General features: G+C 48.1%; 1 protein-coding gene across 2 annotated transcripts in view; it reads left to right on the forward strand.

Moving 5' to 3' along the window:
* Positions 1-22,193, forward strand: part of ARB2A (ARB2 cotranscriptional regulator A) — a 272,034-nt gene extending 249,841 nt beyond the window's left edge. The window contains exon 11 of one of the 2 annotated variants that reach the window (XM_063320921.1): positions 20,196-22,192. In XM_063320921.1, coding sequence (XP_063176991.1) covers positions 20,196-20,338 — 143 coding nt within the window. In that variant the 3' untranslated portion in view covers positions 20,339-22,192. Of the gene's footprint in view, positions 1-20,195 lie in introns of both variants that reach the window. The other variant, XM_063320923.1, reaches the window with a different exon arrangement.
* The last annotated feature ends 1,049 nt before the right edge of the window (positions 22,194-23,242 follow it).

Genomic DNA, 23,242 nt, shown 5'->3' on the forward strand with positions numbered 1-23,242 from the left:
CTGTCTGTTAGGGCGAATGCGTATATGCCCACGGCGGGAGAGACAGCATTTTCCTTCCTTAGTGTCTCAGGAAATTACAAGGGTACAGGTAGACACGTGGGTTAAGAGTCTCAGCTGGAATAAATCAAGGTGCTATCACATTTTTACCAGTTGAGAGCCACTCAGAATTGGTATTTTGGCATTAGCAGTCTGGGTGCTGCACAGAGCAAAGTCATGGCATCCTGTGGTGGCGAGCAAAGAACAGTGCCGTGGGGGTCTCCGGCAGCAGCCATCGCTGCCAGATCCAGGAGGGGTGTTGTGATACGGCACCAGTAAACAGAGCAGCAAACAGTAGTTGGTAATATTTAAAAGATATTGGCCATAAAACATGGCTAAGAGTGCGCAAGGTGCGTTGTGTTATCTGAACGGCGACATGATGCATGAGCAGTATAATTGTCGTAAATATGCTACCGAACGTGAATGTTTGTACAGGCGATTGCCTCTTTGGGCAGATTAATGCTTTTGTAATTTGCCTGACTTGTTACATACTTTGCGCGAGTATTAGGAACCCGCTTTTGAAACTGAGCCTTTTATGACTTGACTGGACTCAGCAGATTTTTCTGCATTTGAAATTGATCAATTAAATTGTTGTTGACTCTTGGGGTAATTGACTCTTGTTTGCTGCGGAGTGGCCTGTGGCAATGTCGCCCTTGCTTTTTATCTCATTCAGAGAATACTGTCACCATAGCGCAGAAGCGTGCGTGCTAACAGCTGACGCCAGGAAAAGAAACAGCGAAACGGCGCGTGGTTGTTGTTCTGAAATAAGTAACTCATTATACGTCATGGCATCATACACCGTACGAAGTGAAAATTTAGTTCTTTCCTATAGGATTGTCATTAAAACTGCCATTGCTATGTTTATGATGTCATGTATGATTCTTCACACTGTTTTTTTCATTTCTTCATTTTCTTCTCTCCCTGTTTTGTCAACCAAACCTCAAAACGTAAGTTACTGTTAGCTAAAGCCGTGGCAGCAAACTTCAGGGGTGAGTCTGCAGGTGCACGTGGTGTGATGACAGAATAATACTGGGTTTAGTGACCAGCCGTTCTTAGCTCCAAGAATGCACGACGTGTTCAAAGTTTTAACTGATTGATGTTTCCCACTACTCTGCACAGTGGCAGACCAGTCGAAGCCCGTAGAGCAAATAGCGACAAAGTACAAACATTTTGTGTTTTATACTTACGTGCTTCTACGGCTCCTTTCGTGCACCATTGGATTTGCAGAATTGTGGCTTTTGCATCCCCAGACTGAGCCAACCTGCGATGCCCATCGGGACTGGCATGTCCAGCCCACCACGGCCGTTACTCAGCTTCTCTACTAGTTCAGATGCTAATGCTTCAACAATTTGTGGTGGGCCACCTTAGGGAAAAGTTGCAGCAAACCAGTTATTTTGGCTGGACGTGAGGTTTATTTTGAACAGGGAGGAGACTAGAATAACAGAACGCTATGAAACAAAGGTCATCCCACTTAAGTGTCTACAGGTGGGATCCCGCTGGTGCACACAATATAATTAAGGGATTCATGATCTCTTCAAATTACTGCTGTCATCATCTCATGAAGGGATCAAATAACAGAAATACAAAGCTTTCAGTTGCCTTGTTGTGTACCTTGCTCATCTATTTTTCCATAACAAATTATTATTTCTGCATTATCTCTCATTCTTTACAGCAACCACAACAGCATCATGCAGCTCCAGCGGTCATGTCCCCATACAGACCTGCTATGGTCTCAGGTTGAAATGACAGTTATCATCAGCCAGGTTAAGATAAAAATAGGACTCGTAGGTTAGTAAATATGACTGACCATTAGAGGATGCTTTGCTCTGCTTCTGCTGATGGGAAGTTGGGTGACCTGGAAACTGTGGACATAAAAAACCACATAAGCGGAGTCTTCCCACTGGCAAAGATCAGAGACGCATCTCGACTGTGAGCGACGCAGTGGTAAAAGATGCAGAGAGACTCCTGCCTGCTCCAAAAACACTCCTTGGAGCTTGGGAAATCCAGTAACATTTTCTCCCCTTGTGACATTAATTCCCTATTGATGTTCTTTAAAGTAGCCATTAGGTTTTGCTTTAAATACCCGTGTTTTTTTATCCCAACACTTAATTTCATTCACTACCCTCGTAATGGCCAATATGCACTTCATAGCATTGTACTACGTGAGTTACGTTCTCCTTCGTTTACTCATTGTGCTGCATTATAAATGACATTATTTCACATTCTGCTGCAAAAGCCCAGTCTCTTTGGACCAGCTCTCTCTACTCCCACCTAATATCTGCAGGTCAGTGGTGGAGCCTGGTGGAAAAAGGCATGAGTGATCCTCATGGGCAGCACCAAACGCGGAGCAATACAGGCAGAAGCTGTACCAGAGCAGCACCAACAAGCACGATCCCCCCTAGTTTGGCCCCTGAGCACTTACTAAACTGAGTGTCCTAACTTGTCCCTTCAGCATGCGCTTCAAATATTCTCTTAATGTCATTTTCTGTGTGTAATTTGTTTCCTTTAACCATGGTAAGGAGAAGAAGGGAAGTTTTATCATGTGATGCTCTATTGCTGCAGTTCAGTTGCAGAGAGGGAGATTTCAGATCCAGACTCCGGGCTCAGACACTGGTGAAGTGAGGTACAGGAGCTGAGAGTACTAGAGCAGTAGATTATCACCCTCTTGATGAACCGCAGCCAAGGGACAATGACGGACCAACGCAGTCGGTCAGTTTTGTCTTTGCTTGACGAGGGCAAGCCTTCCACAAGGTTGCTCTCTGATGGTTTGGAAAGTTCCGTCCCCACGCCCGTCTCTGCATCCCGTGCTCTTTTTGCAGCCAGTTTCCTCCTTTTCCACGTTTAATGGTCTTTCCTTCACCTACAGACCTGTTCCCATGATGGTCTTTTTGCACGGTCAATCCCCTCTTGGTCTACTCTTCCCACTGCCCCCCCTCCCCCCAGGACTAGTTCTCCTCTCTCTCTATTTCCGTTAGGCTGCTTTTTAATTTTTTTCCCCTTTCTCCCCTCGTTTTGCCTGCATTTGGAGCCCAGGACAGAGCTGCCCACGCTCAGTTCCTGTGCCTGGTGCCACAATCGCCTGCAGCATCTGGGAGCAGCAGCTGAAAAAAAAAAAAAAAGAAAAGTCTGGCTCAGCCCCGTCAGCCCTGGGCTGGAGTTTGCCCATTGCAAACAGCATCTTCAGAGGAGCCCTTGGCCAGTTCGTCTGCCAAAATTCTGAGTTCTCTGTGCTGAGCATATGCAAATGGGACTTTTCAAAGGCTTGTGACTAGGCAAAAGCTGGGTGGTTTTTCATGGGAACTGCAAAAGGACAACAGGGACCCTACCTTCCAAATTTCAAACTGTTGCTGTGAAGAATAAAGACGCAGGAGATGCTCAGCAAAATTCTTGTAAGGCTTTCTTTTTCTTTTCTTTTCTTGCCTTTTTTTTTTTTTCCCCAACAGGGGCAAAACATGTTTTTCCTCAATCTTATTTCCTGAAGTGACTAAATCCTTTTAGTTGAAACATAAAAAAATAATAATAATCAGCCTGAGGCAGAGACAGAGCATGGGAATTTTCATCCCAAATACTTAGCTTGGCAAAATTTATAAGCGTCTGAAAACAAGCCCTTTTAAAGGGCACTATTGAGATCCCCAACTACAGAGGACCTACTTGTGTTATTCACAAAAGTCAGATAAGAATATCTCCATGACCCATTTGGGAAGCTGAACCCAATTAAAAAGTATCTGCTTTTCGTATTTCAGAAATCCACATTAAGCAATGGGTGTCCTAGGGAAGAATTTGGTTTTAGCACTTCTCAGGCCATACTAAAGCTGTTGCATCTATTTGATTTGCTAAACATGCCTGTCACATATTTATTTTATTAGTTTTGTTGGTTTGGTGTTTGGTTTTTTTTTTACTGAACCTCTTTTGTTTGAAACTTATTTTAAATACTTGCATGACCATTACAAGTCCAGCCCATCCAGCGCTGTGCAAGTTCAGCAGCACGATGCCTTCGAGGTGCATCCTTGATATCTCTTGGGCAGAAAATATGAAAATAACCACCGATTAAGTGGTTCTTCAATCAGACCAGTGGCAAAAATATTTCCCATCAGCAACCCTGCTGCCTCCAGTGCTGGGGCCACCAACAGCAGAAGGACACGGAGCTGTTGGAGCGGGGCCAGAGGAGGCCCCGGAGATGCTGGGAGGGCTGGAGCCCCTCTGCTGGGAGGACAGGCTGAGAGAGCTGGGGGGGTTCAGCCTGGAGCAGAGAACGCTCCGGGGAGACCTTCCAGCCCCTTCCAGTCCCTAATGGGGCTCCAGGAAAGCTGGGGAGGGACTTTTTACAAGGGCATGTAGTGATAGGATGAGGAGTAATGGCTTCAAACTGAAAGAGGGGAGATTGAGATGAGATCTGGGGAAGAAATTCTTGGCTGTGAGGGTGGTGAGCCCCTGGCCCAGGTTGCCCAGAGAAGCTGTAGCTGCCCCATCCCTGGAGGGGTTCAAGGCCAGGTTGGACGGGGCTTGGGGCAACCTGGGCTGGTGGGAGGTGTCCCTGCCCAGGGCAGGGGGTGGCACTGGGTGGGCTTTGAAGTCCCTTCCAACCCCAACCATGCTGTGATTCTATGATTCTACCTGCTGTCCATGTGGCCTTGGGCAGGGTATCCTCCACTCCAGGGCTCTGTGCAGGTTTCTGCAGCTGCAGATGACACAGCCCTGGTGAGCAGGCTTCACGGCTCCTCTCCCAGCTGCGGTGGCCTGTCCTGGTCCTGCTTTGCTGAAGGCTTTTTGGCACAGATGCAAGTCCCATGGAAATGTGATACAGCTGTATTTTTGCCTTGGTGTGCGAGCTCTCTGCCAAGAGAAGAGGTAAATCTTCTCTCCAGGACCCATTCCTCCTAGACGCTTCCTCCTTGTCCTCCCCAGATGCCCAGATGCACAGACCTCAGCACGGGGTGAAGTTCCCTGAGCTGCTGGGCTGCTGGTTTCCCCAACTTCATGAAGGAGAGACCCGCGCGGGAGCAAACCCCCAATTTACCATGTCCTGTCCCCTTGGTTCGCCCTCCTGCCTTGCTTGGAGGCAGTCTCATAGGCTTTTGGTGTGTCTGAAAGCTGGAAACCTGGAAAAACATGGAAAAGCAATACTGCAACATCTGAAAACTTGGAATATTTGCACCGTTAAATCTCTGCGGGGTTCCTGTGGAAAGTAACGGTCACGGCTACAGAGGTACCAATGCAAAAAGCTTGTGTAATTTTGGTTCTGGAGCTGAAAAACATGGTGAAACAGATGGGGATGTTGTTGACTGCAAGTTCTTTGCTTTTTAGTCAGCCATAGATTTTCTCTTTTCACAACAAACCGGGGGAAAAAAAATGTTTTCTTAATTTAATACGGCAATATATTGTGGTTGTAACATTTCATTTATCCCTAGACTAACGGGGAATGTGCTATATGTGTTCCAGCCACAGTGCAAGTTTTCCTCAAGTGCTTATATATGAGCTCCCCTCTAACTTTCCCTCTACAGGAGGCTGAGTTTTCATATTAACTCGTTGCAGGATCTTTTATGAGCAGCGACTGTCAAACTGTGCTTGTCTGTGCATTTGTGCATGCTGATATTGCTCTCATTTAGGCTAACTTCAGCTCCCACCTCGATCTTGCTTTTCCCCATGCAGTTTTTCCCCTAATATATCAACAGTTTGTTTTTAAACTTGTTTTGGAAAAAAAAAAAAGAAAAGAAAAAAAACAACCTACAGTGTTTTAGACAAACCAAGCCAAATTGGAGCAATAAGTATTAAAAGATATGCACGGGGCACAAACAAAAGAATTCCCCAAATGTATTTAAGTGATTTTCTTCCTGCTTTTTTAATATAATATTTGTGGGCCAACTGTGGCAAAACCTGATAATTTTAATGCAAGATGACATAATTCCAGTTCAGTGATTCTTCAGAGAGAAATTACCCCAACAACTTCTTTCCATTTTGTTCTAATTTTATGAAAAAAAACCTTGAGATTCTCGGTGTAAAGAAAAGAAAACAATTTGAATCACCAAGTTTTGCAACTCATTTAAATGTTTCATTTCTCTTCCACTTCCAAATGTACTTTCCTGGCAGGTTCTTGCATTTCCGTCTCCAGCTCCCAAGATTTACCATCTTTTTAGCTGGAGAGACTAAGGTTTTCCTCAGAACCCACTAAATGCTTGGCAAAAGATCTCTGCCATGACACAAGGGATCTTGCTTGCTTTTTCTGGGAGCTCCACAGCCTGACTTAGCAGCGCTGATTCTGCCGGAAGACCCCACGTGGAAAGACCGGTTGTTAGTCCAGGACTGTATTTTGAAATTGGAATTGCCTTTGGAAATGCACCAAGGTCATCAAGCTTCCTTGTTTCCCATCTTTGGGTGTTTGGGTGTTTTTTTTAATCTATTCCTGGTAGGGAAATCAGAAATTGTCTCTTCAAGATTGAGATGAAGATGCTGGTTTGGAGATTGATGGTATTTTTATTTTTTTTTAAAGGGTAATAGTGATTCAGTCCCTATTTTGGAATAAATATGGTCTCCCAAATGAGGCTTACTTAATTATCACCGTGGTTAAGTGAAATAGTTAAAAAGTTTGCAGCTCTGCAATTGGATGATTAAAACTGGATTAGCAGAGAGACCCTGATCTCGGGGCTGCTTTCTGTCCAGTTGTGCTTTTGCGGATACAAGGCAGGGCCTGTTCTGCAGTTCCCCCAGGAGAAACCCCTCATTGTCACTCACCCACTGGTTCCTGGGTCCTACGAGCCTTCTCCATCTGCAGCTCGGCAATGGGGTCCCACCAGTCTGGCGTGCAAACCCACTGTGATCATCCCCTGCTCTTAAGGTTTGGTTTGGTTAGGGTTGGGTTTTTTTTTTCCCCCTCATTGTGAACTTAATATTTCCCTTCACGCTCATCCCAGACTTTGGAGTTCTCCCTCCTGCTGGTGGCAGACCCACCTCCCACGCTCACGCTCCAGTGTCTGGCTCCATAGACGGGGATGTCAGGCAGGGCGCTGGCAGAGGTCAACGCAACCCAATGCCCAACGTTGAGGAGACACCCTCACCTTGCCAGCCTTACGGCTGCCTTCAGCTCTGCCCGCGCCATGCCAGGCTTCATCGCCACCTGCCCCACCATCAGGTGTCTCCAACCCATCGCTCTGTGGCTGGCTTGTCAGCCATGTGTCCCAAATGTCACCCGTGAATGAGTTTTGGTGATGTTCTTCAGGGGTGGGAAGCGAGGCACGTGCAGGAAGGGACATGTTGAGCTCTTCCAGACAAAGCGGCCGTTTGCTGCAGCAAGGAGGAGGGTTAAGCAGGGAGCGGAACGCAGCTTTATGGTCATTAATCTCAAACGCTCCCTCTAATGACATCTCTGAGGTTAAGTCGCAGGAAGTGTGATATTATTCAGCTTAGTTAAATTCAGTGTAATTCACATCTGCAAAGCCTTGGCGAATTAGTGTTTAGTCTTAAATTGCTGGTTTCCCTGATATGGGAGCTTCAGAGTATCCTGCATTAAGTCCTGATGTGTTATGAATTAGGGTGCAGAAGCCTGAAACCCGCACGACGCGCCAAAAAAACTCCAGTTTCTGAGTAGTTCCGAGGTGAATATGCAATTAATTTAGTTTGCGACACTAAGCAGCTGGGATGGCAAGCTTACAAAGAATTATTTCCCCCTTTATTTTCTCTCCCAGCGTAGATGCTGGGAATGGCTGCTGGAGACGGGCCCTTTTGCAGAGCCGTGTTTATGAGCCGCGGTGTTTGCCCGGCGCAGCTGATCCTTGCCGCACACTTCACCTCATCGGGCTGTAATAGGTGCAGACCCGTATTGATTACCGTGACTTGCAGGGGAGAAAAAATCTTTGCGCTTCAGATTGGGTATAAATTATAAATAGCGTCTCCAAAGGCTGTGAGTTACAGAAATGGCATTCTTCTGAGACAGCCGCATGTAAAGCTGTTGTTGTAGATGTTATTAACTTTATGATTGCAGCACAGGTGTACTTGACCCGCAACAATGATCATTGTCCATAAAATCCCGCGGTCTGGGTTCAATCACCTGCCTTCTTCAAGAATGTTCATTAGCAACGACCAGCGAAGGTCACGCTAATAAAAGAAGGTTAACGCTCACTATATCAGTGTAAATTCACTGGTGAAACAGCACTGTCTTCTTGCCGTCTTTCTCACTAATGCAGCTATGCAGACTCCTGGAAGTGGGTCATATAGGTCTTCGGTGTGCCGGGTGTTATGTCTATGTGTAAGTACGTATTTGTGTACATACATACCCAGCAGCCAGTGACAAGCAAACGAGAAAAACGTAACTGGTATGGGCTAGCCATAAATGACCGACTGCAAGTGCACGAGGGTTATTGGCACCTCAAGTTCACACATTTTTTTGCAGTTTTTTTTTCCAGCAATTTTTTTTGTAATTCCTTGACAATTAAAATTTTATCAAAATGGACAGTCTGTCAGTGGTTTCCAAAACTTTAATTTTGAACTCCATTTGTTACTCGGTGTTTGTATTCTGGTGGCCTACATCCATCTTCTGTGGCATTTTACAAACTCAGACGTGTTTACTTTCCATGAAGTCACTAAAATATGTACTAAATTTCCCATGAAACTGTCATTCTCACCTAGAAGATTGACTACTCATTTCTCTTACCACTCAGGGCTGCATTTTCACGGATGTGTCCTCCTTTTCTGCCCTCACCACCACACCTGGGTGGTAGATGCAGCTTGTGTCCAGGCTTTTTAAATACCTGCCAAAGCCAGATCTGGGACTTTCTTTTCCTGTTAAGAAAGAAGAAAATGTGGAGAGGGAAGATGTGGTTGGTGGGCTACTGCCAGCAACTGGAAGACTAAAATGTTGGTGAGGAGAGACTGGATGGACGCAGTAGCATTGAGGTGGAGGAGGTCTTGGTGAGACAGGGGTGAAGAAAAGTCGGGAAAAGGGAGAAACTGATGGACCATGAGGACAAGAGACCTGGAGTGGGTGGGGGGATGGATGAGATGCAACAGGATCAGGGGCAGGCGGTGGGCAAGGATTCAAGAAGAGCTGCAAGGTGGGCAAGTTGTGGGGGAGCAGTTCAAAAGTAGATGTCCTGGAGAAGTAGATGTCCCAGGTGGAAGAAAAACAGGCAAGGAATGGGAAGAGACTTAGGGTAATGAAGCCTTGGGAAGGAGCGAAGAGGGCATTCCTCCCCCTGAAGCTTGCACACCTACTTACGATGGCAGGGGGGGCCTCTATCTGCCTGAGACCCGTGAAAGTATTTGCCGTGTCAAGCCCGAGGTGTTTCTGAGTGTGTACAGAAGTGTTGTAGTAATAAGACATAAGCTTTAAGGTCAAGAGCTGAGGTGTCTGAGCAGCTTAGACACCTTGCGGGGGTGGTGAGCAGCTGAATCCGGATTTTCAGGATCACTTGGGTTTAGGCTGCTGAGTTTCACTTCTCTTGATGTGGGGGGGTGCATCCTTTTTGGCAGCTGGTGGCACCTGGACCAAGCGTCCGGTGGGACCAGGGAAGCAGGAGGATGGATGGCCCTGTCTCTGCCCTTCCCTTTCGTGCAAGCCGCTTACACCTCCTGTGGCTGCGGTCATCAGGAGAGGAGAACCAGGTGGAGCAAAGTGTTGCTCAGCTTTCCACCAGGAGCAAAGCCAGCATGGCAGAGGCAGCGCCTGGCTTTTGGGTTTTTTTCGTCTTACCCATCACAAAGTTATACTCTGAAGGAAAATCAGAGGGAATTGCCCTTCCCATGGCTGCTCCAGGGATACTGTGGACCAAAGGACCAGGCAGGAGATGGATGGGGCCAATGGCATGTTGGAAAGGCTGGTTTGGGTTTGGTTGGGATGGGGCCAGACAAAGGCAATAGTCATGAGATGAAGCAGACAGGTCAGTGAATACTGTCCTGCCTATGAAAGTACTCTGGGCTCATGTTGACTGTAATCTTTTGCCTCCACAGATATAAAAGGACACTATAACCCAAGCAGAAATTTCAGGGAAAAAAAAAAAATTCCCTTTGAAATGTTCCTTATGCAGAAGATTATAAACATTTTCCACTGGGGGGGGGATGTTAATTTATTCACTAAAGGCTTATGATGTATGAATTCGCATTCTTGCCGAAATATGAAAACACTGGGCGTTTGCTGCAGTGCTTCACGCCCTGTGCGCGTTCCCATTCCTTACACACGGGCTCGTTCCTGTCCCGGGAAGGACCTTCTTTACTTCCACAACTGCCTGTGTTGGCATCCACGCTGGCCTCCAAGCTCCGCTCGTGGCATGAAAGGGGAGAAAATTATATTCAGCGTCTTTACTTTGAAATTGCTTTATTTGCAAGTGCAAATCTTTGCTTATCCTGCTAGTGATTAAGGGCCTTTCCCTGTTTTTATTAGGTGAGTTGTCTCTACCATCACGTAACGCAGGATTTTAAAGCGTTTCTGCCCTTCCTAGCTGCTCCGGGTGCAGGCGCTGCCATTTCCACGGCGCTGCCTTGGCTGATGTGTTTTTGGGAAGCGCCAAAGCCGTGTCGGTTCGCCCTCACGCTGCTGGTACAGCTGTTCCTCCCGCGATTTACATAATTCCATTTGCTCGGTGGGTTTTACAAATCTGCGGTACTCTTCACTGAAGCAAGCTGACATCAGCGTTTCCTGAATTATTTCCAATAATTAATTCTCCATCCGGATTTTTGATGGCACGATTACTATTTAGGAACAAATAATCGTAAAACACAATGGCAGAGAGCAGCTATTTTCTAAGCGCCCTGTCTTTTCACTGGGCCGGTCCTGCCGTCATCAGTGACTCCACTTGCATAAGTTCGCAGAGCTCGCCAGCGAGGGGTACGCGTTAGATCTCTGCCCTATAAACACTGAAAAGCTGAGGGATTTGGGAATGAACTCATATTTTTAAATCATTCATCAATATTCAGAGTTAAATTAACTCGCAGGTATTTCTGCGGTATGTTTTGAAGGTGTTTTAATGTATTTTCTAAATGCCGCGTGCTTGTTAGCGCCGGCAGCGTCGCTCGGCGGGCAGAGCTGGGGTCCGTCCCTGGTGCTGCCCCCGCTCTCGGCTGAGCATCCCGCTCTGCAAAATCACGGACACGATGACTTTTTCCCTCAGAAAAATCCGCTAGATGTGCCCTTGCAAAGCAGCAGGGAGAAAGAGATGTAACTGGCTGCTTGTGTGCTGCTGTAGATCTGTCAACCTAAATTAGTATTTCCCAGGTTTATAACCTGTGGAAGCTTTGAAGCTTAAATACTTGTTTTTCAGCGGTCTCGCCCAAGAAGGCACGTGGTTGTGTGTTCTCTCGGGAAGCGTCGGGTTTTGAGCAGGTCAAAACTTCCTTTATTTGAAAGATAATTTTCCTTTCTCCTGGTTGAGAAAATTATGGTTTTCAAATGCTAAATACTTTATTTGTGCTCTTGGGTGCAATTTTGTAAAGATTTTTTTTTTCTGATTCATAATAGAAAAAAGTGCATCTACATTTAAAAAATTTAGTTAGCCCACTAATGTACATTATTCAAATGCTTCAGAGCTACTGTGATGGACCCTGCAAAACGCAATCAACTTCACATGTTGCCTAAATAGAGCAAATAAAGTCACAGACTGTTAAAAGACAGAGCTGGATGCAAAGAACCTCATCTAATGAGTTAGCCTAATGACTAAAGGAGTTGTCTAATTTGTCCACATTCCCCGGGGTGAGGTCAGCTATACCCATAATATTCCCGAGAGATGTTTGTCTAAACTATTCTTAACTTCCAGCGGTGAGATCCTGCACCTTCCGTGGGTATGGTCTCACCCCAAAAACATCTTCGTAAGATGGAACCTGAATATCCCATCTTGCATTTGACAGGTAAAGAATTGTTATATTTGTCTTTAAATACAGGTAAAGGTGTAGTTGGAGATACAAATAGGTAGGTAGGTAGGTAGATGGATGGATGGATGGATGGATGGATGGATGGATGGATGGATGGATAGATAGATATGCAGATAAAGATATAGCTACACATAGAGATGTATGGATTAGAGAGAAATACAGATATATGGATATAGATATAATTTCAGTCTTTGCCTACTTCTCTCTGCATGCTACACCATTTTAATATGAGTTTTTAAATCTATAGTTGTGTAGTATCAGGCACATCTATACGAGACCCTTCTTCAAGGGAATGGCTTGCTCTCCTGCAGGCATTCCCTGGGTTTGGAATCACGATATGAGAGTGTTTGGTGTGGTCTGACTGAGCTGGGTGGGATGCTGCAACGCTGGCGGATCATCCCCCAAGCATCATGCGTCACTTCACCGGCAGCATGTATTCAGCAGCTTTGCCCCAAATTCAGCATCCTGTCCCCTCAAACTGGATCCCTGGGAAGCCTGACCTGAGTTTATGGAGTGTACCACCAGCTGGCTATTTTCCTTGCTGCCTCTCATGGTGCAGATGTCCGGCAAGCGGGATGTCCACACGCGAGGATATCCACACACGCCTGGTGTGAATCTGGGGGGCTCGCTGGTGTTTTTCGTGGCTTCCCTTTGCTTGGCAGTCCTCGAACAATGCCAGGGCGAAGGCTGCATTTGTACATCTTCGTCCTCATGGTTGCCTGGGAAGAGACAGAGTCTTGCTCTCCACTATTCCAGGGCTCCGGATCCGGCCCCAGCATCTGCTCTTTTTCGCCTGTCCCCACGGCCACCGGTCTCATGGTGTTCGTTGCACAGATAACAGCAGATCTACGTGGGTTTCCCCCTTTGCCCCTACTCCTGCCCTTTTGCAAAAGACTTTTTTGTGAAATTTTGCACCCAAGGACACATTTTCTTGCCAGGACTGGTCACCCCAGAGCAGCAGTTCAGACCAGACCAGCCCGAGATCCTGTAACTCTTCCATCTCTTGAAAAGCTAGTTAATCAGCCTGCGTTTTTGACTCTTTGTGATTCCTTCCTTTTTTTTTAAGGGAGGAACCCCTTAAAATTGCAGTTGTGTGCGATTTGTTTTACTGTGACTGTTCCCATTGGTGTTAACAGCACTTCTGTCCTGGATGCAGGGCACTGCCTGGTTCTTACCGGGAAGGCTCTATAGCTCTTTGATATCTCCTTTTTTTTTTCCTATTTTCGTATATATGCAAAAGAAAATGACTTGACTTTTGGTGACCCGAAAAATGACCTGATTTTTGGTCACCTGTGCTCAGGAGGGAACGACCTTACAAGTTTCACTTGTTCGGCCAGTTAGCGCGCAGAGGAGCAAACAAATGACTTGGGCTCATGGGGTGGCCATTAATAGTTAATGAAGAGTGGTGAAAAACGACGGCTGTGTTAGCCTCCTGTCTTGCTCCCGCTTTGCGCTGAGCTTTTGCGTGAATCTTTGCATCTGTTGCTCGTGGGGCAAGAGGAATTCTGTAAGTATTTTGTTGCCTTTTTCAACCACTTGCTTCTCGTGGGTAGTTTGTGTGTTGCGAGCGAGGAGTGGGAAGAAAGCTGATTACAAGTATTGGAGTTCAGAGGTAATCTTTGTTCTGGGTTGGCGGGATGCTTGTTGCTCTGTTTCCATCATCCAGCTAAAGATATTAGAGATAATAAGTGTCCAACGAAAATAAACAGTGGTCTGTGTCGCAGGAGGTAATAACCAAGTATAAAACGTCTTTAGTCTGTGTAGTCTATTCTCTAGCATTGCCACAAAGGTTCCCACAATTTTCCTTGGATGCATATTGCATCTAAACCAGCTTACTGCATGTCTAAGCCTACAAGCTTAGAAGCTGTCTTTCATTTCTTCTGATTTCTCTGGTTCTTCCCTCTTGGCTCCTCTGAAGAATTCATTTCCCTACGCCGTTGGTTTTAGATTATTATCATGCCCATGACGCCACAAACTATTACTTCTCAGCCAAACTAAACACACCAAGGTTTGGGGCTTGGTTTGGGGTTTTTTTAATGTCCCCTCAGAAATCTCTTCTTCCATGTCATTAATTGGTGTATGGCTTGTCTCTTAATTTCGCCTAAGCTTTTAACCTTTCTTTACCATTGCGATAGAAGCTCTTAAGGTCGTTGGTTCTCAAAGCTCTTGAGCTGGTGGACTCCTTCCCAGTTTTTCCTGAAGCTCTCATCCTTTCTCTCAGAAGTATATAGTGATTTTAAGCAAGGTGTATTTTTTTAATCTCTTTTTTCCTTAGCTTTACTGATGAAGCTCTGAGAGCTTCTTCTGTTTTGGGGGTTGAAACCTGGAGGTTTACATCAACGGAGTAAAATAGTCGCAACAGGCACAATAATTCCCTCCTGTGTGGATCCATAGGATCCCGAAATTGTAAATGGAGAAACCTTATGAATTAAAAATAGTTCTGTCATTCTTGATAAAGTCTGATGTGCTCAAAGGTTAAAAAAAAAGAAGTTAAATTCCTGTTTAGGAAAAAATGTGTGATACAGGAGTCATTTAATAGCATCCAGAAAGACGGGTGCAGCAGAGGCAGGACGTATCTTTTTCTCACACATAAATGCATATTTGAGCTTATCATTACGCTACTACAGAGTTACAGAATTACATACCTAAGAATTAGAGTCTTATACGAAGACTTTAATGCGTGCGTGTATGGATAGTGTGAGAAAGAAAGAAATTTCCATTGATTCATAACTTTCAAGAGGAAAAATCCTTTCTGAAAGGCGTATCGCACTCATGCTCCCAGGTCAGAAGGGGTTGGCTTATTTGTTCATTTATTTGTAAAGGAAGAATGAATTGTGTTGCTTCTCAGTGTTATGAAAATAACGATAAAGTTTAGTCGGTTTAGTAAGTTTTAAAGTGCTTCTCTTCGTGCGAATGCCCTCCTCCGCAAAAGGCTGCGTTTCACCCTTTGAACCATTCAAACCAGGTTTTGGTGGGGCTTAGGGCCTCTTGTGGTGGTGTGGCTTAAACCGTAAATGTTAAAGCAACGGCTGCCAGTGTTTGGGGATGAGATTGCAAAGCAAACGTGGACCGTGACCGGGGAGCAGGAGGAACGGAGCCGGCTCTGGCTGAAATCGATGGAAAACTCTCTGCTGAGCCAGACCCTAAACCCCGAGGCACAGAGCACCCTTAATTCATGTTGAAGCCCGCGCTGTTTCGAGACGAGAGGAGCGGACCCGAGGTCAAGCCCTGCAGGCTAATGTCTGTGGAGAAACTTTTCAACCTGGAAAACTTTTTTTTTCCCCAGCAGAAAATATCCCGGCGCGGAGGGGCGTACGGAGATCTCTCCCGGCTCCAGCGCAGCATGGGAAACCTTTGTCCCACACATCTTGTAAACGCGGCGGGGGGCCACCATTGTGCTGAGCATCTTCTGAGCACCGCGGGAGGAGGCTTTTGTCTGGCGCAGTGGGCAGGCGCCGTAGGAGGCCACCTTTGTCCCACGCAGCCAGTAATCGCTGTGCCAGAGGGAAGGATGGGGATTGCAGATATCCTTCCCTCCGCCGCCGGAGGAGTTCGGTGGCCTGCCTGGGAGAAGAGACGGTTTTCCCGAGTGGGAGTGGAAAGGGGAGGTGGCCAAAACGCCTTTGTGCGCCTGGGTGCACATGGTCACTGGCATCACTCGCCAGGTCGCCCCTGCCGGCACCGACCCCAGTTCCGATCTTTGCTTTTCCCCTTCTCTGTTTTTCCTACCCAGGTAGGCTGCCCTTTTTTTTAATGGTTATTTCTCTGTCCCCTTCTTACGTTTGCTCTGTCTCTTATTCAATATATCACCTGCTAATTGATATAATTAACTAATAAGCACTCTCATTATTCTTTCAAATCACTAATAACCATGTTTAAAAGACTTGAGCCCTAACACCAATCCCTCTGGGACTTCATAGGTACATTTTCAACCCCATATCATTCTTGAGCGCTCTAGCCACTTCCCAAGAAGTGCACTGGCGCCCGTTTCCAAGACAGGCTGAGATACTGTCCGTCATCACGTAGATGCAGATTTATGCCTTTCTTCAGCTGAAATGTAGTGAACGTGATGAACCGTGATGCTGTTACGGACTTCGCGGTGCTAATTGCAGAGGGCAGAGTCCTCCCAAAGCAGGAGGAACAGTGGTGAGATGAGTTGAGATGAGATGACCTCACCTGCGGAGATGCCACGTGCGCTGTGGGTGCTGGTGGACCTGCTGCACGTGGTTGGAGCCAGCACGGGTACTGCACCACAGGGTTGGGAGCTGCATTACCCTAAATCTCAAGTGTTGTGAGGTCTCCTCGGCTGGGCTGAAGCGACTCATTTGCAAACGAGAAGTAAGGGCGACCGCAGCCCGTTAGAGCAGTGAAGGTCATACTTGGTTGTCAGTGATTCCCCAGGTTCCCACCGCCCCCGAGTTGCCTGGTTGACCTCTGCAGAAAGACACGGCAGTGGATAAATCTCTTGCCTGCTGATTTTTGTGATTCAGTAAAGTGGTCAAGTTTGTTTTTTACCTGTTCTTGTCAAATCCGAGCCTGTTCTGTTCGAAGGCTCTTGTTGCCCTAAAGGCGCTTGTGATTTTTTTTAACGTTGATCTCTTACTTTGTGACTATTCAAAGGTAAATTTTACATGCAGTAGTTTCAATTAATCCTCCTTTTCTCAAATTAGCATTGTTTTTCTTCCCACCCCCACCCCAGTCCTCTGGTGCCTACCTGATTGTGCATGAATTCTCAGAAATAATTGCCAGTAGTTCAGGAAGTTCATTAACTGATTCCCTGAAGACCCTCCGATGCATGTCATCCAGACCTGATGATTTGTATATTAAATTTTCGCAAGTATTCCCTCACCTGATTTTTATTTTTTTGTATCAACAACTGTATTGGCAAGTCTTCATCATTTCTAATTGTCAATACCTCTTTGTGGTGGTGGGCAAATTGATTCTGAAACTTGTCCTCCGTTTTACAGTCGTTATTCGTTTCACCTCACGCGTTATTGGATCCACCTTCTCTTTGGGGCTCCTTTCCAGTGACGTTCTGTACATGTTAAAATATACATCCAGTTCTCCCTGCCCCTTTCTGCACTAGCGACTGGGAGGTCGCTCTGCTTTTATCGCATTTTCCTTTATGGGGCTGTGAGCCGGAGGGGGGGGGGGGGGGGGGCTGATTTTTTTTTTCTTCTGCGACTGTAGCCTTGGCATATTTTAGGATGTTCTAGCTGTCTCCCACACTCAACGAGTTTTATATGTCTTTTCATTGCAACATGCTCCTAAGATTTCTCAAAGAATTAGTGTCTGAAATCACTATACGTTGTGTGACAACCATCGCTTAATACGGTATATTGAATTGTGCAGTTTATCATCACAGTCGTTGAAATTAATGAGAGCTAAGGGTATATATAACTTAGAGGACCTTGGCTTTAGTACAACTGCCTCTTATTATCCAACTCGCACCAAATGATTCTTTCTATCAAAAAATAGGTAGCTGCTCGTGCATTTAATTTAGATTTGTCTACTACTAAATACACGAGGTTCGTCTACCACTAAATACGCAACTGAGATTGCAGTTGTCAATGATGTTTTTCCTCTGGTGAAAACCTTATGACCAAATCTGTCATCACCCTTAGGACATAACTCCTCTTGCTTCTGTCTAATTTGCCCAGCCTCTGGTATATAAATCATAAATGCACAGTCTGCGCAGTGTTAAATTTTTAGGGCTCTCCCTTTAGTAGTAGCTGAGTGTAAGGACAGAATTTGACCTTTAAATGACTATAAAGGGCCAAGGCAGATACTTGGCAAGCTTTTCTTATTGCAATATTAATCAAGCAAAGAATCATCATAATCCTGGAAACTAAATAGCCATTGTAGTGATTTTATCACCAGGGAAATTGTTCATCTGTCAGTAAGATTGTTACTAGGAAAGGGAAAATAGGGAGTGTTAAAATTGCTTTAGACCGCTGAATCATTGAGTCCCTCTAGACTCAAAGCTTGAATTGTTTTTTGAGAGGGGTGGGTTGAGAGGGGTTGCTACAGGAAAGCTGTAGGTTAATCAGTTTCAGTAACACCAGTGAATGTAAGCCTGATCTCTCTTGAGGACGTGAGGAGGGTGCATGGGAGAAGGCAGCACGGAGAAAGGGACGGGGAGGCTTCAGAAACTTATTGTTTTGTCATTTTTTGTTTCTGGATGGCCCTTTCACAGAGGAGGAAGGTTGTTGATAAAAAGAAAGAAAGAACAGGGGGAAAAAAACAGCATAATGTTCACTGCCTATATTTTCATCTAATTTAATCCAGTGGATATTAATGAGGATGAATACGACCAAGACAGAAGCAGACGGATGCAGGCAGGCATGAGTGACACAGACATGTTTGCGTGGAAAGTGTCCTCGTAGGACCCAGAAAGCCACATGGGATGACGTTTCGCCTCTTGGGCCTCAATGTGATGTTCCCATGCGCCATGGTACAGGTGTGTGAGGAGACCTCCCTGTGCCGAAGTGTCCTCGGGGTGTGCTAGGACAGCCTGTCCCTCTATAAAACCAGCTTCAGCAGGTGACACCTCTGCTGGTGTCATTGCATGGTAGCAGTGGGCAATCGTAGCATGGCCAACCATGCCGTAACCTGAGGGATGGGTCTGTAAGGCTGTGGGTTGTGCTGGAAGGGGAGCTTTATCCTTCTGCTGTGGTGGGACACCTCTGCGTATGGGATGACCCCACGGTGGGGAACAAGTGTTGGGAAGCATGGCTAGGGTTGGCTCTTGTAGGGGATGGGGTAGGTGGTCTGCATTGAAAGCCACCTGCAAGACGTGATGGGCTGCCTCCCAGCAAAGAGGGTTTGCACAAAGATAGGTGAATTTTGAGGTGGAAACTGTTTGTGTAAAAGGTGCCCCTGGGAAATTTGTGTAAGGTGTCGTGAATCATCTCCATACAACGGACGTGGAGAGGAGGGGGAAATCTGTGTGTGCATGTGACGTGGGTCGTCTTTGTACAGAAACGTCTCTTTGTGTGGGAAGTGGTGTCTTTCTGCAGAGGGCTTTTTTGGAGGAGCTTGTCTGATGGCTGCCTTTGAGGGAGCGGGGGAGGGCAACGTGAGGGGTCACGCCTCCATCAAAGACTTTCTGGAGGGGACAGCATGTGTGGAGCCACCAAGAATGCGCCAAGGATGGGTACATGGGGGTGAGGGTCCTGGTGAGGGTGTGAAGCTGGGTGTGCGGGCGTCACTGTGCCAGAGCATCCCTCCAGGGCGGCTGCCCCGCATCCCCGGGGACTGTCGGCCGCCCCACGTCCCCCAGGGACCATCGTCCACCCCACGCGGCATCCCTCTCTGCCAGGCAGGCCACGGCCACCGTGTCCTTCATTGTTGTCACCCCCAGATTGTGATACTGTCACAAAACTGTTGCTAGGCAACAAATGTGGTTACCGGGTCTCAGCGAATAGCTGAAGGGGAAAGCGAAGTGTTGCACCATTGTAGAGTAACCATAGCAATGACCTACTATTACAGACTAAAGAATTATCATTAACAATGTTAAAGTATCAAACGGAGGCCCAGGATCCGGAGACTTCCAGGCAGCATCTCCGCATAACTGGGTTACCCAGGAAGAGGTCCCAACTCTTCACAGCCCTTGGCTCCCTCTCTCCATCGTCTTGGTTCTGCTCTGGGGGTAGTTGTGGTGGTTTGTTTGGGGTTTTTTTTGTTTAAATACAGCAAACGTGCAGCGCACTCAAGGAGACACTTGTGCCCACCAAAAAAAAAAAAAAAAGAGATAACGGTGAATCTGAGTGCAGGGGGAAGAGATAAGCAGGAAGGATACACTTTCCTCCTTCAATGTTGTGTATGGGCATGTTGGGAAGGGGTGCAGGAAGGATACCTTCAGGATGCATCAGTTGTGGTTCAGGTCGGGTGTTCTCTTTCGGTTAAAAATCATATAGCCGGCTAAAAACAATGTAAAATGAAAAAGAAATACAACACTCACCAGCTCTGAAAAGCAGACACCGTTTTTCACAAGGTAGGCCGGGCAGGTGAAGTGCTTTAGCGAAGCTTTGCTTATCAGGGTGCTTTGGGGTCTCACTTTCCCAGGCCCAAGACGCATTCAGGGTCTGTGCTCTGTGCTCTGGCTGCCCATGCGTGTGTGTGTGTGTTTTGGGAGGGGGTTGTTCCTGCCCGGCTGCCCCCCAGCTCAGCAGCAGGGCAGCCCTGACCCCCCCAGGCTCCCCCGGGGATGGTGGTTGCGTGTCTTCCCCAGGTTCTGCATGAACACCCCTGGGAGCGGGTGCGTTAACGGCCCCCAGTCAGACTGTCACCTTTGTGTTTCACAGGTACAGAGCGCCATGAGCTGACTTCCTGGAAGAGTTTTCCATCCATTTTCAAGTTCTTCAGCGAGGCGATAGAGGCAAAGAACAGCTCGGTGAAACCAACCCCAACGCGGCGCTCCACCAGGATAAAATACGAAGAATTGTAAAAGGGGAGGGGCGGGGGGGGGGAACAAAACATAAAAAAAACCCCAAACCAACACCACCACCAAGCTCTTCGCTGCTTGTTTCTGCAAGCAGTCTCCCAGCCCCTCATTAGATTGTTTTCTTCCTAGAGCACAGGGTCGTGATGTATACATCTAAATAGCGTTTTGCATTATTTCTAGATGAGTGCAACTGTCAAAGCAATATGGGTTCACTGGTTGTGCTTCCTGTGGGCTGTAACTTGGATTTCGTGCTGCCCATCAGCGCGCAGATTAAGGCTGACAGTGGTACTGCACAGTGCAGCATGGTGCAGCTCTAATTGCCCTGACATAGCCCTGCACCAAGGCGATGCCAGAATTTAACAGCTTCGTCGTGGTCCTATCGCCTGCAGGATTTTTTGCTGCTTCCTTCTATTTTGAGACAGAACAAAACAAGAAGTACTCTTTTCTGAAAGACCACTCCAACTCAGAAGTGCTAACCAGCCTGTGATTTTACACCCAGCAGCCTTCTCTTTCTCTGGGACCAAGTGGGATCAACTCTTGACTCTCTTTTTCTGCTGGTAGGAGGGTCCACACAGTTTGGTCCAGATTTATAGGAAGGCCCCTTTGTTGTAGAGATTTTCTCCTCCTGCCAGATCAATGGCATTATCTGTAGATCTTCTCTTCCTTTTGAAAGCTCCACTTAAAAAATGCCTATTCACTAACTGGCTGGATCACACTGTGAAATATGACAGCAAAAAAAAAAAAAAAAAAAAAAAAAGAGAGACACATTGCACATTTTCCTGTTTATTTTTAAATGCAAAGAAAGATGCTTCCGTTTTCATACGCCAGGTTTGTAAGGACTTGCCATCCCGTGGTTATTCCCCTTTTTCCCGAAGCTTACGGGTTCATTGCCGCTTTCCCAGGCGCTGGGACGGCGGGGCGCAGCCCCCCCCTGCATGGGGACCCCTCGCCACGCGTGGGGCGGGGGTGGGGGATGTGGCTGTAGCCACCACCGTCGCTGTCGGCGGCTTTTCTCCGCTAAAACGTCTGATAAGCGACAAGATGTGCCTGATAGCGTGCCCGGCGAGCGAGCGCGCTAATTAAGCTCCTTTAGTGTTGATGATGCGAAATTAAAGTCATCTCTTCTTCAGTAGCCGTGCCCGCCTCGCCTCTGATGCCGTTAGTGCCGAGGAGGCAACACTCGAACACACGGGTTTGGGACCCCCGTCCCACCACCCCCGCCGTGTAATGCTTCCCATCCCGCAGCTAGGGGCCGGGGATGGAGGGGGGGGGAGAGCGTTAAAACGAGGTGATGCCGTAGCCGGGGCACCCCGCTCCGTGGGGAGGCTGCCAGGGGTAAGCACGGCCGGGTTTGGGGCGAAATCCTCCGGTTGGGGGGCTCTCCATCCCTGCCTGCTCGTAGGGGCGGCAGGGTTTCCTTTCCCCGCCGCCCCCCCGGCTCCATCCACCTCTTCCCTTTCCAAGCATCGCCTCCCCCCCGCCAGCCTCCGGGCGGGGGTGGGGGTCAGGCCGTGCCTACGCGGAGGACAGCGCAAAATCCGCTCCCGGCGTTTTTTCTTCCCGGAGAGCAACCTGTTGCTGTGGGGGGGAGACGTCCGGGCTCCGGGAGAGGGTGGAGGGGGGGGACGGGACACACGAGGTGGAGTCTCCGGGGTGCCAAATGTCGCGGGAACGGATCTATTTTTTCAAGTGTCGCTGAGAAACGTAATGTACAAAAATTTCTACTGTAATGATTGCCCTTTTTTTTTTTTTTTTTTTTTTTAAGGCTTTTTCTTTACCGTGCCCCTGGCCCGGCTGGCGTTACCGCTTCTGTAGGGGGCTGTAAAGCACGGGGGGGGGGGGGGGGCCTCGCCACGGGCATTGCTCCGCTTGCGCTGAACAAAAAATAAAGATGCTCTTTTCTTTCCTCCCTGCGCGCTTTGTGTCCCCCGCGCCCAGCTCCGCGGGAGCCGCGGTCCCTGGTGGGGAGCGGCAGCTCCCCCCGCCCTGGGAAAACACGCCGGGGGTGGGGGGAGGGGGAGGGGGCGGGTGTTGTTTGCAAACAGGACCCCGACCTGGTGTGGGGAGGGGGGGAAAGGTGAGAGCTCCCCTCCCCCGCGACCCGGCCCACGCAGGACTGCTTGGGGGGAAGGGGGGGGGGGGGGGGGGCGAGGGTAGATGGGGCCGGGGTCCTCCGTGCCGCGGAGTGGGCTGCGTGTCCAGCCCCACCGGCCAGGGTCCCTCCCCCAACCCTTCCGCGGGAAGTCGCGCAAGGCAGCGCCGTCCCCTCTCCCTTTTGGCTAACCCTAAACACGGAGTACAAAAATTCACCCTGCGAGAGGGGTTCGACCGGTTCCTCGCGGAGAAGGACCTTTTTTTGAGGGGAGCGGGCGGAGGGGAAGGTTGGGGGGGGGGGGGGCGGGACACTGGGAGGCGGCATCCCCGCCCGCGGGGGCTGCGCGGGCTGCGGGAAGCGGGGAGCGCTCCAAGGGTCGCGGAGGAAGGCGTGGGAGCATCCCGGCGAGGACACGGTTTTTTCCACGTGTGGCACGGAAAGGTGACAACAGCGTCAGCCCTTAGAGCACACACCTGGGAGGGATGGGTGCTGGTTTAATCGATGCCTTGGGATATCGATGTGTTTTTGCGGACGCACGCCACTGGTCCCTCACGCCGTGGTGTCTTGACACCAGCCTCCTCCCGTGCCATCACGGGGAAGCTCCGTGACATCCGACATCGTGCGACAGCCTGTGCCGTGGGTAACTTTGGGGCTGGGAGTCCAAAAGTGACCAAAAAAAAAAAAAAGGGGGGGGGGGGAAACAACCCCCCCAAAAAAAACCAAACCCAAAACAACAAAACTGACCCTGGGATAGGATCTGCAGGAGAATCCCCCCGCTCCTCATGACCCGGAGGCTCATGGCCCGCCTGCCC

The sequence above is a fragment of the Chroicocephalus ridibundus genome, chromosome Z, assembly GCF_963924245.1.
Source record: "Chroicocephalus ridibundus chromosome Z, bChrRid1.1, whole genome shotgun sequence".
NCBI lineage: Eukaryota > Metazoa > Chordata > Aves > Charadriiformes > Laridae > Chroicocephalus > Chroicocephalus ridibundus.